A 14751-nucleotide genomic window follows, 5' to 3' on the forward strand; every position below is an offset into this window, starting at 1 on the left:
TATGAGTGTGCAATCAGGTTCAGCCGTGTGGAAAGCTAGTAAAGGTACAGCCTATTTGCTATTACTTATTGATAATAAAATTCTTACCTTAGTTTTAGTTCAGCTGCTGGTTTGTGAAGTAGGCTATGTGAATGACTTAAGCGTTCTGTTAGTTTACAGGGCAAAAGTACAGCCATGATATAGTCATTCATTAGAGTTTTAGAAATTTCTGATATGCTTCTTGGATAAAAGCAAAAGCATGCAAAAGCATATTACCTACAGTCAATTTATGACTCCTGCCTCCCTTCTCCTAGATTAGGAAATCTCACTGCCTCCCATCATAAAGGATGGATCACAAGATAGGAGCTTCTGGAGGAACTCTGAGTCTTTCCTTTCATGTTACTATGATAAAATGGAATGATTTTAAACCATTGGTAAGACAGCTTCAGAAACATGCAGCACCAGTAGTGACTAAAATGTACTTGTAGGAAAAACACTGTGCCTTTTTGATTAGAATAATGAATGGATTCTGAAAACATTCAGCCCAAGTCTCATTGTGTAACTTGATTCATTAGGCGTGTTAGTGGAACACATTTTTTTTTTCTTCTACACATTCATTCATTTCTTCATTTTCTATACTGCTTATTCATATTCAGGGTCAGGGGGAAACTGGAACCTATCCCAGCAATTAAATGGCGAGAGGCGGGGTTCACCCTGGGCCGGTTGCCAGTCTATCGAGGACTTCTACACATTTGATAGTTAATGTTGTGTGAGGCAGGGGGACTAAGGATGCCCTTCAGTCTTCCTATTGCATCCTCACTGAGAGGAACTTAAATATGAGGAAGAGACAGGAATGATTGAACGGAGGACACATATTAGCCAAACGGTTCAAAAGAGTCACGGTAAAAAGTTTGATTAGCTTTACGTTTACATCGTCATGTCTACATAAAGTACATGTCTAAAAAGCACCTCATAGCCATAAGGGAGGTGATGAGGAAAATATATCAAATGAGGACTAAATACTTTCAAAGTGTCAGCACACATTGTAAACTGTCAATCAGTAGTTCCCAGTCATTTCTACAGATTCATGCAAACACACATCCTCCTGTCAGAAATGCATCAGCAAATTTTCATGTGAAGAGTGTAAGAACCCATTAAATTTCTGCTCGGTGCTTCTGTTACACCCCTTGCATGATGGACGGAAACAAAATACCACCTCTAGAATCATAGCTGTGAACCCTCTCTGGACCAGCCTCTGCTTGTAGAATCCCGATGAGTGAAGCCATTTGTCAGCTCACCTGTTCTGACTCCAACATATAAGCCATCCTTCTGTCTTCCCACCCTTTTTAGTTTCCTGCACTCAGTTTGTCTTTCCAGTTCCATTTTAGTTCAGTTAAATCAGATAACTTGCTTTTACAATCCATATATGGTCTCCTTTCCTTTGCAAAGCTTTCACAGAAGTGGTAACATTGCAAAAACCAAGATTCTCCCATACTTATTTATGACTGCTGTCATTCCCCCAAAACAGTTAAACTCCTGACTGCATGGCTCAGCCGTATCAACTCACAATAGTGACATTTTGTAATATAATATTTCTTTACACTGGTAGAAGCCAACTGAAAACTAATTACAGGACACTTTATCCTAGTGAAATTAAAGTTAAATTAAAATTGTTCTCGGATTAGCTGCATGTTATGAAAAAGAATGCTTAACATGACAAAAAAGTATTTAATTAAACTTTACTTTTCCATTCAATCCTTGTGTTTCTATCACCTTCCACTTTGATTAAACCACCTAAAACAAAGAAAAAGCATATGAGATACTTGAGAGCAAGAAAAACATGCTTGTATTAAACCTAAAAAGCAATCTTATTTAATGATCACATTGTTTACCCTTCAGGAATCTTCCCCACAGAGACCAAACGTAGGAACAAGATAAAGATTCAAGTGTGTGGCTTCTTTTACAAAATGGGTGACATTTTTTGCTTTGTTATCAAATACTAATTTCACATAATTAAGTACTGAAACTTAACTAGCGTGTATGTAGAACAGACTTTCAGTACACCGCATACTGTGAAATAAGTATAACAATGTTAATATTGTGTTCCTGAGTGCCTTTTTGTTTTTTGCATTTTAAGGCAGTAGCAGTGTGTAGTGTGTTAAGGACTGAATTTAAAAGACATTTAAGCTGATCATCCCACAAGGGTGCATCTCCTATTGAGTCAACCCAGTTTACTGTTCATACCAATCATGTCCAAATTCAAAGACAAATTTACATAATCCTGTGCTTGGCAGCGACTACAAAGGCCAAAAGTTTGTAGGTCTGTCATTTTTTTTGACATTGTAACTACTAAGCTCCCACTTTGGGAACCAACTGGTAAATGCCAAATGATTTTGCACCTTAGGATAACATTTAGTTGGGTATCCAGGAGATATCCAGTTAACAGATATGTCATAAACAAGACTTCATGTTTCTCAGAGGCAGTCCCTGTTTCAAGGGGAAGTGTATTTTATCTAATATGAGATGATGGCTCTTTCAGTATTTTGTTCCACATCCACATCTCACAAACACCACAAAGGAAATCCAGCATATTCACATTACTGGAGTTACTTTTCATCTCCAAAGCTTATATGTTTTATAGAAATAAGACCACAGGATCCCCAATATGGATAATTTCCCACTAAATTCTATCCATACAAACAAAATTACCATACTTTTATATTAGGTTGCAAATATTTATTTAATTGTAATGAATCATGCTTGTCATTTGCAAAACGTCTAACTTATGGTCTACTTTATTAGCTTATTTTTTAGAGTGTTCAACATAGAGCTCTGATAGTCTGGAAGATTACTGAATGTGTGTATCAGCCATAGACTGTATGGTGTCAGCTAATCGTCTGGTGAATTTACCATCATTGGGGAAATGGGAAAGTGTGTGCTAGAGTTATAGTTTTATTCTCCTCTTTGCTTAAATGTTCATAGCCAGAACAAGAGTGCAAACACCAAGCTTTCTTTCTTTAACTTCTGTCTGTCCAGTAGAACAGCAGCGGCCTGTGAGATGGTCATGTGAACAAATCTTACTGAGAGTCATTTCAAAAAGCGAGTAAAGCTAAATCTATACGTTATCAAAGGGTTTAAAAAGTGATATTTGTCAAGATCATTCAAATTCACACCCAACCATGTAGTACTGACAGGTGTTATTTTGCTAACCTTATCCAAATCGCTTTGATGTCTGATAAAAATTACATAAACATAAATAATGGCTTTTTTTTAATAATTAAGTTGGATACAGTGTACGAGAGCAGAGATAAAGCATCAACCGGACTTTAACAGCTGACACTGGCTGGCAGGATAAAGAATGCACATGCTTGATGTTCTATCGTCCCCTGGTATACTGGCCTGTCTGCTGGTCTCTCCTCCATGCTCTTCTTGATACAAAGAAGTATCCAGTATGAACTAGTCTTTGTAATTATCATTCTATGGCAATTACAGCATTGGTTCACAAACAAAATGCATGTGACAAAAAATGCCCCTGCAGCTGACTCAAGGGCACAGTTTAATTATTACCATTGGTCACTGAGTCTCCACAGACACTTTCTGGACACAGTTTCTTCCAGTATAACAGCTGCATTCTGAAAAATGCCTCTTTAAGCAGAGTTTCTAAAAGTAGGTAGTCGCAGCAGCAACTACAGTTACAAGGAAATTATTTTTGCAATTAGTTAATATTTTACACTCCACATATGAGCATATCTAAAAGCAAACTCATATGAATAGTTTCAGTAGAGATTGGTATGAGGCACAGACGAAGAGACAACACATACATAATAACTTCAGCAGACTGCTATAACAGAGAAAGGCAGGCAGCTAATTTAACACCAAAACACCACAAGTTGTCCCTTTAGAATAAATGGAATTTATTCTAACAGCTTTCAAGTCAATTTTATCTGCTGTGCATCACCTACACCAAAACCATATGTGGAATTAGAAAAGCGCCATGTTAAGTGGAAAATACATTCTAGTTCATATTTACCAATTATGCAACAAAGCAATTAGTTCAAACAAGTTTGCTAAATTCAATCAAATAAATAATTGAAATTGTGCTCACTGGACTGAAACATGTATAAACAATAAGGTGAATTGATTATTCTGAGCTGCTGCCGTTTATCATAATTCTCTGACAGCCGCTGCAGAATAACCTTAATACTGCAACAACTGTGTTGTCCATATGTCCTCCTGCTTATGGCAGGAATAGACCAACAAAATAAAAACACTTAAATACTTTGTATTCAAGCACCAAGTTGCCATATGGAACACGCTTTTATAGCCCCTCGGTGTAAGATAAAAACATAAATACACCTGTTCACTGATTTGAGCACTTAACACTGCTAGTCACAACCACACCAAATCAATTAGGAAAAAAACCCTCCAGAGATATTTTATATCCTAGGCTTGTTCATATAACCGCTCCTAAATTTGTGATTTGCTTCATTTTTTGCAGTCTCTAAGCTGATACGCATCTTTTGTAAACATCATTAAATCCTGAGGCCATCTGACTCTTTGTCACCACAACGCAGCAATGAGGCATGCTGGGAACACTATCTGATCTGTTCAAGGGCTCGAAAATAAGCTCCAGTTAAAAGGTAAGCAGAAAACGGATGTCCCAGTTGAGGCCACACAGAGCCAACTACACCTAAAACTCATATCATAGCGGATAAAACCCTGCAGATGCTCGCCAATGTGACCCAGCTTCTATGACTGTCAAAAAGATGCGACAGCTGAAACAATGTAGTGGAAGCAGAAATGGACTCTATTGTGAAGGGCAACAAAAAAGTCACTCTCTGACACACACAAGCACAGACTTTCATGTTAAAAGTAAAACAAATCAAGCACTTGGAGCTATAAACATACTTGGGTCATGCTTATTTAGACAACATGATCCAAGCTGCTAGCGTGAGGAGAGAAAGAGGGAAAACGTGACCGTGGAATTGGGCTGATGTGACAGATAACAGAGAGAAGCAGATAGGATTTCATTTATGTGTCAGATTAGAAGGCTCTTTGTCATTGCCAGGAAGGGCAAAGGATGCCCGGAGAAAGAACAAGGATGGCCCTCACTCCTCTGCTACTACTGGGTTGTGTGCAACGGAAGGAAGAGTTTATTTACGTACAACATTCCCCTCCTGTCAGGATATTTTATTTTTAAAGAAGCTACCAGTTGTTTCAATGGCTTTTGGTTTACATACCACACATTCAGAATCTACATTTAAGATCAGAATGCAGTGAAAAATGATTAAGGATTTTCCTAAAAGCTGAATCATGCCTTAGGGTTTATTTAAGTGCAGCCATGCTCATTTTGTTGATAGTAAGGCCAAATCAGCTTACATCTGCTGATAGCAAAGATAAAGCCACTAAATCAATTTCACAATTTAAATGCTTGATACACTATAAATTCCTCAGCACCACTTTGATTCTTCCTGCATTGAAAATAAAGGTAGCAGACTACAGAGGCACAAGGAACATGTGGTTTAGAGTAACTACTTTCATTTATGACAGCATATTTCAAAGGGCAATACTCTGACGGTACAACAGATGATGAAGAAGGCAATGACGTGCTGTCAAATGGATATTCAATCTGCTCAAACACACAAACACACACATGATACAGAACAAATAGAATGAAACTTCTTTGGCTTTTTGGCACAAAAAGAAAAAAAATGGAAATTTAGAACAAAACAAGGAGTCAATTTTTTCCTTCAGTTGCTTCTTATTAAAAGGAAACTAAACGTATTCAAGAACCTAAAACATAACAGGGCTTTGAAAATATAGCTACAGCCTAATGTGAAATGAATAAGGTGCAACTGAGTATGTGCCTTAAATCAGTAGTTCCCAACCTGGGGTCAGGGACCCCAAAGAGGGTCCCCGAAAGAGCACAGGGGGTCCCTATAGCTTTGCACATTCAGAGCCATTGTAATTAATGTACACACATCGTCCCAATTTTAAGACAAAAAAGTGAGGCTATATGTTGTTAATTTAACTTTGGCTTTATGAAAGGACTGAACTCAGCCAGAATACATTTTTTATGGTGAGAATCTCCCTTTTGACAGCATAAAACCAAGCATGGTTCCAGCACGGGGTGGGGCAGGGGGTCCATGGCTTTTTAGTATATGCAATATGAGGGATCCTCAAGGAAAATATGTTGGGAACCCCTGCCTTAAATAAAATGTAAAAATGTAGGCTCAAGTGAAAATTACAGCATGTGAAGAGACCTCCAAATTTTTTCAAGATAGTTTCAACCATATTTAAGAATTATTATCAGCATTCAATCGGTAGGTTAGACAGCCCTGTAATTAAAACAGACTGTTTAATTTCGTGAGACAATAAAACATGGATTGATTATTGTGTTTAACTCCAAATGAATATTACCTGTAACACTAAAACTTAGACACAACATGATCAAAGACATATAGCCCGATTTAACTGTCTACAAAGCCACAGCCATATATGGATGCATATCAACTTGCATTGGAATAAAGTCAGAGTTAAATTTCCCTCCATAAACTCCCTCATCCGTGTCACCTAACATTGGAGCCATAAGCCAGCTCAGGCCAGTTTCTTTTTTTTTTTTTTTTTAAGCACACACACAGGGTGTTGTGTTAGCCAGTTGGTGAAACATTGCAAAATTGGAATTATTAACATATACTTTCAGTATTTTCTGCTAATTGTACACTGGTTAAACATCCTCCAACTTAAACCTACATCAATAGGTACGTCAGACAGTAGTTTGTCACAGAGAACCCAAATGAGAATTAGCAACCTAAGCTGCTACGTACTGCGTTGTGGGAAGCCACTGTAGCACATGGGCTCACGCAAACTGACTCTACACTACATGTATGTTTTGTCATAAAAAAGAAAAGAGAATAAAAATAAATAAATAAATAAATAAAAAGGAGCCAGGGCATCAGAGGTTTCTGGGGAAAGTCAAATATTTACCCATGAAGGCAACACCAACATTTTTTTCTAAGAGTTGGCAAGGCACTAAAACATTGACCGTTGGACTTAACTTTTAACAAGAAGACAGAAAAAAATCTGAAATGGTTTCTCAGGCTTACTAGATTTTTAAACATTATTCAGGGGTCAATTTTTTTCAATAAAAAATTATATTGTAGATTAGCATGATTTTTTTTTTTTTTTTTTTTTTTAATCTGATGGCTGGTTGCCTCCTCTCTCCTTTTTTCCATCTTTGACTCTTCTACTAGCAGTGCTGATGGTAGGGACTAAGAAGCAAAAAAAAAAAAGGAATCAAGAAAAGTAGTCAAGGGGAGGAATGAAGTGGAAAACGGTGTGCTGGGATGAACTTGAAAGGTTTTAATAACTAAAAAGGCACACTGAGGATAATCTAGTTAAAGCTAACCTATTTTTATGCCTATTATCCTCCACAATAAAGATTAAAAAACTATTGAAGGAGGCTGTGCACAAAATTGCTGTCTATTTAATGAGAAATTGAATAAAAATGTACGAGGTGTAAAAGTCATTCCTTCTAGTTAACCAGCTCTTCTCTAAAATTACAGCTTGTTCACAAAGAGTAATCCAACAAGTCGTGAAGGCACGTTTTCTGAAAACAGCTATTTGTTGTGTTTAGATACTCTTAATATATTTAATCAAACAGGAAATCTTAAAGAAATCCCAATTTAAATATAACAAGTTACTTCATTTTAAAGGGAAGGGCTACAATTTAACCCCTCAACCTTTGATTTACTCTAATTAAAACAACATTTTTACCTGAAAGCAATATTCATTAGGTCCTCCCTGTATCCAGTTATTGTGGACCTTATGTACAAGCTGATAAAGTGTGTACAATCCACAGAATAGACAAGCAAGAAATCTCCAAAAGAGATGCCACCAAAGAGAAGCATGACGTATGTGGTAAATGAGGTTATCAACTAATGGAAGGGTGAGCAGAGGATGTCGAGGGAATGAGAGAAAACGTGTAGTGGTGATGATCATAATGAAATGCGTAGCAGCATCTCAGAGCACTGAAATTACAGTGAACACATTAAAAATGGACTACTAAAGACAGCAGCTGAGCTGCAATCAGACAAGTCTTTCAAGTCGCACTGTATAACTGAACAATTGCTTTGAGGGACTGTTGTTACAAAACTGACTTCTCTACTTAAATGAAATCTGATCTTATTGACGTTTCTCTTTTTACACGGTGCAGCTGAAAACACTTAATCATGACACTCACATTTTCTAAGAAATTCAGCTGCAATAACACATCTCTGCATCTCTAACAACAGACAAATCTGCTTTGGCAGACAGGTACATAAATATAAAGCGAGACAACTTTATCAACTTTGAATGAAACAATATCAATATCATATAAAACTTAAGACGCTCTCAAACTTGACATTATCCCTGGCCTCAAAAACCGAATCTTAGCAGGTCAAAGTAGTTCGCTCTAACATGCCCAAGTAGAAGTCAATCAGCTACTGAAAGAAAATAAATTAGCAGTTGATAAGAAATATATTAATATTTAGCTGATGAGCATAAATAATTTGTAAGTAGTAGTAGTTTAATGTGCTACACAACTAAATATTTTGTGACATGAGAAAAGGACAGTTGGATAATGCTTAAAAAAAGGTAAATTAACTTAAATGCAGTTTTTAGTTACTCTAAAAACTTCATGATGATAATGTACATTTGTAGCAACAGGTAGGTTTAAACTGCTTTGAACATGTAGTGAAAGTCATGGGTAGGATGTCTTTCTGCCTGAATGATGAATCAAATTTAAATCTAATAAAACCCTGGTCACATGAAGAAAAGTGTATCGACAAGGATGCAATTCATTTACCTCCATTTTGGGGGTTAGAATCCACTTAATAACTACAGACATGGAGGATGAGCCTCCCTCTCTAATCTCTAAAGGACTCCATTGTTTTGCTACGGTGACAAAGCAGTTATACAGGTTCCACCTTCACCTCTCCTCCCACCTAACCAGCGGAAACTGGTGCCACATTTCCTTCTTACGAGCAGTTTCATTCATTCTCATGCAGGTGCTGTAAAAAACGCTGGCAGGCAAGGGCTATCACTTTTGCAGACAAACAAGCTGGATAAGTACCTTAGGGTGGCTGATAGGTAACAGATAGAAAAAGGCCCTAACTATGACTGACCTGAATATGTCACAGCAACATCAACAATTATGACATTACTCACCCTGTGAGTAATGTCGGAAAAAAAAGAAAACATTTTTCCCCCATATAAAAAGCTGAAAATTAAAATTGGTATGTGCAAAATGAAATATGCAAGCTTAAATAACAAAAGGAGCTTCCACACACAAGCCTGACAAATCACAGTGTCACAGCATGAGTTATCCAATAAGAACAAATGTTTAATCTAAGGACTGTAGTGAGAAATAACACTACAAAAAGAGATCATTTGGTTATGACTCTCTTAAGTAGATAAAGTTACATTAAGTGCAGCTGGTTCATAAACCCCTTTTTATTCAAAAGTGTGTCAGGCTTTTTCAAACTTTTATTTGTCACAGTACCCCAGACAGACAGTGCTATCTACGGCCTGTCCTGAGCTCCCATAATCAGCTTACCAGGTTGAACACAGTCTCCACAATGTCTCGGTTGGAAACTTCCCCAACTTCCACCAGGCCACCAAGCACAGCGAATTTCATCCTTATCCCTCTGATAGGCACTCCGGGGTTAAGCGCCATGGCGCCTGATCGACCGTCCTTTCCATCGCCTGGCTGTGCAGCGCCCGCTGTGTCCGCGCTAGCCATTGCTACGGGAAGGACGGGACAGGTGGCGTTCACAGGTAAGGCACCTGTTCACCTCCAATGGTGAGAGAGCAGCCGATGTCGGAGGAGAAAGAGGACTCTATCTCCCCTTCAGCTGAGTTGTGGACAGTCTACAGGCGCATAAGCACAACGTTGTTCTCCCCAATCCAAAACAGTTATGCGTCCGAGACTCGGGAAGTACTAACTAAAAAATAAATAAAGCCCAGATAATGTGGTGGTGGCAGACACAGAGAGGCTGGAAATGTCCCCGCTTCTCTCTACGATGAACTACTCTTCTGCTCCGTAACTTGACACCAGGCGGATGAATTAATTCGGTTAAAAGCCGTGAAGAGGTGTGCTGCTGGCAACAAGGAAATAAGCAGACTTTCCCCCTTTACCTGTTTTCTCCTCTGCCCGGACAAACACTGATATAGTCACTTTAATATCTCCGTACAGCAGTGGAAGTCGCTATTGTGACTGAGTGCAGACACTTGACAGGTAGCGCGCTCGGCAGAACCAAAAACTCACAAACTGGAGGGGGGGGGTATGAGAGTCCGTCGGCAGCTCCGGTGGAAGCCGACAAAGGACGGTGATCCGTTTAGTGCTCCCCGAGACACTCCGCAGATTTGGTTAAATGACAGCGTTGACCAAGCTGGGCTGCATTTGCTTCCTGATCTACCCCGGTAGCTTCAGCTCGTCACCGCCATGACAGTGTAGCTCTTGAGTGAACGACGCATGCGCTGTAGAGAGCAAGCTCTATTCAGTTCTATGGCAGGTGTGCTGCTCAGGTGGCTTTAAGTGACGACACGCTGGGATTCAGTAATAATAAACTGTCACTTCATGTGAATTCACTCACCCCATCTATCACTGATCTCAGGGGCAAAATATTAGTTACTCACTTAAAGTTCCCTTCCAGTAAAACACTAGCCTACATTTCACCTTTCTTTACTCCCCACTTCACTAACACATGATGCAGGCAAAACAGTTTAGGTAATATATCAACAACCAGAATGAACTCAAGGTTAAGTCTAAGTTAAAATATCACTTTTTTTTACAAAGTCAAACAAAACTGAAAATGTCTAGACTTTGTAAAGCTCTATAACATATTTATTCTTTATTTAAAATTTTTACCACTTTGTTTTGAACACTTAGAGGCCTATGTAATTGTTTTTATCCTTTATCCTTCATTAAACACATTCTGTTAAGTGTCACTTTGTGTTTTGTTCTTTTTCTTATTTGCTTATTTGTTTTGGTTTTCAATAGTTATTGTCTACAGCACTTCAGTTCAGCTATGGTTGTTTTAAATTAGCTCTATAAGTAAATTTTTGTTTGATTTGATAATAAAGCTATTGGACTGTGCAAGACTGCAAAAGTGTCTGATCAGTGGAGATATACTTAGGATATTGCTCATGGTAAATAGCAGGGCTACACAATTTGGTCCTCTGAGGGCCGCTGTCCTGCAGGTTTTTAGTGTTTCCCTGTATCCAACACACCTATTTAATGTGAGTCAGTCTATGTAGTTCTAAACAAGGATTCATTCATTTGAGTCAGGTGTGTTGGAGCAGGGAAACATTGAAAACTCCTCGTAAGACCAAGTTGAGTAGCCATGGTTTGAAGATACATTGTTGTAAGAATTATTGACATCTAATTGTAAAAACCTGCATAGAAATTTTTTCAGTTGTGAATGGACAGTGGCCATCAGAGGTCAAAGTTTTTCCAGACATAAAAATGTTTTATCTACAAGTGGATCCAGTGGCCTCAGGTGAAGCATTGACTGCATTACAGGTAGCTTATTTTGGTGCCTTTTGAGGCATTACATATCCCAAATAGTGCTCTATCACCTATCAAACAAAGTTAGTACTGCATTTTTTTAAGCCAGATGGTTCTCACTTAACACACATAATTGTTTTTTGCGTTCAGCAATACCATTTTATGCCAGCTGCCATGAACCCATAGTAAAAATACATAAATGGCTCATATATCTCTGAATAAAAACACAATCATTATTTTAGTCAAGGGATTATATACCAAAGAAACACTTTTTAATAGCGTATTTATTTCTTCTGTCATTGACCTTTGATTTTTTTTACACGCTGCTCCTTTAAAGTTGGTGATTATTTTATTTAGAAGTCTGCAAACTCTGTAAATCTTGCCCAAGTTTTCTGTGACTGAGGAACATTACAAAAGTACGCAGAGAACCTGCTCATGGTGCCAGCACTTAGAAATCCAACCTTATTGTGACTTACTCCATCGTCCTGAGAGGGAATTATAGACAAAAACAGATACTAATGTGTATTTATGCAAGCACTAAGTTTTAAGTTCATGCATGCCTGAGGAAAAAATAAATCAAAAAACAAATTTCTAGAACTCCAGAAATAGTGCTATTTCAAAATGTTGCTCAATGGAGCAATACAACCTAATACAACCAGTTTAAAAAAATCACACAACTGGGGTGATGTTTAGTTCAGTGAGTAGATGAACAGAGGCTGCAGGTCCTTGATGCAGCTGGCCCACATTTGAATCCCAGCCTAGAGCTCTTTGCTGCATGTCACCCTCTCTCACTCAAACCCCTTGTCCTATCAAGCTACTGCTCAGTAGAGATTATTAATTCAAGGTTAAAACATTTCAAGCTTCAGTTTGTTATGGAATATTATAAATTCATAGTCATTATTCATGTCTGTGTAAAGGATGTGAATACCACACACAAAGAGACCCAACCCCAGGATTTAGTTAAATTTTTTTTCTATTTTATGCTCATGACAAATGGCAAATAGATTTTTTTTTAATTGAAAAGCCAGCCTTATTTAACCATACATATAAATCTTTAGACATAAAACTGGCTCAGAAGACTTTTCTATTTATTCAGGGCCCAGTTACCATTGAAGTCATTAAAGTCGTGACAAATGCCACTTATTGCAGTAGTTCAGAAACAAAACATTTTTTTGACATTACAAAGCCACACCACACACGGCATTCTGTAGACCTTTGGGCGGAACAATGAAGTCTTAATGTATGGAAAAAAATGATATTATATAAATGTGGCAAAAAAAATCACAATAAAAATCAAATGTTAGTAGCATTATATTTTATAGTTTGAAAAAGGCACAAAATTCCAACAATTCTTTCACAGTAGGTAAGAAAACTTTGTTTTCTAGTATCACAAAAACACATTGACAGATGTCTGCATCCTGGGCACTGAAGACCATTGCGTTAATGCAAAGTGACAGCTCTGCTTTGCTTGCCTTTTCATATCACTCTATCATCATAACCCATGACACGTGCACTGTTTTCCAAGCTGCACCGCTAAGAAGGGTCCACTTTCATCTATGTCCTGTAATTACACGAGGAAGCTCCTGATTGAACTCAGTCTGGACTTTGATCATAAATACTCTAAATCTGTGTTTCCCTGCTGCTCACGATGGTGATTTCATATTTTCCCCTGCAGTGTGGAAGAGTGTTGCCACAGAGGCAGCTGTGGGTAACTGTTTCACATTGTTCCCACTGACCTCCTGATAAAGTGTAGCTGTGGCCTCAGGGATCCTGGTAGTCATGGAAGCCACCCATGAGGCGCAAGGCTTGTCGCCGATGTAATGACCTCGAATCAGCAGACTTGCTCACTGTGCCCAAAGATAGACTTTAATGAATAAAGCTTTGAAAGTTTTTACTGACATTTAAAGTAAAATGAAAACCTATGCCTATTGTTGTTTGGCTGACATGGACTAATACAGATAGAAAGACTACAAGTTTACAACATTCATGGCACTGTTTTCTTCTTCCTGTCAACCCTGTGGGAAAACTGTTGCATATTAACTGATGCAAGCTGATCCAAAGGATCTGATGAGTCCTTTATCAAGAGCAGAATCTCAAACATAAGCTTAAAGATAAGTTTAAACAGAGTAAGAGAAGAGAAAAATACATAAATAACTCAAAAAGAAATGTCCAGATTAAACTTTTTTCATATTTTTGCATGTACAAATTAATGCACCACACACTGTAGATGGAATAATCCAATGTGCTAATGTAAGTCAGTTTAAGAACAAGAACATACTGTAAATAAAATATCTCTATGGTTACATAAATTTATACCATTGAATGTTGGCACACACACACACACACACACACACATATATATATATGTGTGTGTGTGTGTGTGTATGTATAATAGGAATAATAGGAATAACTGTTCTTGTTAAACAGATTTTAATCAATGGTGTTTGAACCATTTATATTATTTTATCTAAACAGCTCAACAGCACTGACTCATCACTGTGCAGTTTAAAACGGAACAGTGTGACCGTTGAAAGGTATTATTGTGGGACTGTTGCATTAGCATAGATTTATATCAAGAGTATACACCACCAAGAAGTGCTTTACCGGCAATGTGGGCGGATACAGGCTACACACCTGCATAACTTGTTTAATACAAACAGACTAGTTCATCCTGTTCAGAGACATTGGGTGGAGTGACTTTTCAATGATAACCAAAGTCATTATGTTGTTGTTACAAGTTAAATTAATTACAAACACCCATTCTCAATCATAAATGAAGGAATAACATACAATATATGTGAGGCCTTTTACACTTATTGCACATTTAAATAAATAAATCCTGTAAGTTTGCAGTTTTTTAAAGAAACTCAATGCTGTTTTGTTTCCTTGTATTTTTCGTTGTAAACATTAAACATTAACATTTAAATTTCTGTTTTTTATCACCCGAATTAGATATCAACGCAATGTCGTGCTTTAGGTTTGAATTTATAAAATTAAATTCATATAGGCAGATCTTTTGACAACCATTAAATTACAGTCATTCATCAGACACTCCTATCCAAAGTAACTGACAAGTGAGATAAATATTGGTGGGCAATATGTGGTTCAGTAGGTTTAGGATACTGTGACATATAAACTGGGAGAAGGTGAGGATTTGACTATTAATTTTTAATTAATTTCTGATTTATTGATTTATTTTATTGATTTAAATTTAAAAAACG

General features: G+C 37.5%; 1 protein-coding gene across 6 annotated transcripts in view; it reads right to left on the reverse strand.

The window, feature by feature from the left end:
- Window positions 1-10504, reverse strand: part of lrba (LPS responsive beige-like anchor protein) — a 177400-nt gene extending 166896 nt beyond the window's left edge. For 4 of the 6 annotated variants that reach the window (XM_041983699.1, XM_041983703.1, XM_041983702.1 and 1 more), the window contains exon 1: window positions 9578-10503. In XM_041983699.1, coding sequence (XP_041839633.1) covers window positions 9578-9763 — 186 coding nt within the window. In that variant the 5' untranslated portion in view covers window positions 9764-10503. Of the gene's footprint in view, window positions 1-9577 lie in introns of all 6 variants that reach the window. The other 2 variants (XM_041983700.1, XM_041983701.1) reach the window with 1 other exon arrangement.
- Between the last annotated feature and the right edge of the window lie 4247 nt (window positions 10505-14751).

The sequence above is a fragment of the Melanotaenia boesemani genome, chromosome 4 (genome assembly GCF_017639745.1).
Source record: "Melanotaenia boesemani isolate fMelBoe1 chromosome 4, fMelBoe1.pri, whole genome shotgun sequence".
NCBI lineage: Eukaryota > Metazoa > Chordata > Actinopteri > Atheriniformes > Melanotaeniidae > Melanotaenia > Melanotaenia boesemani.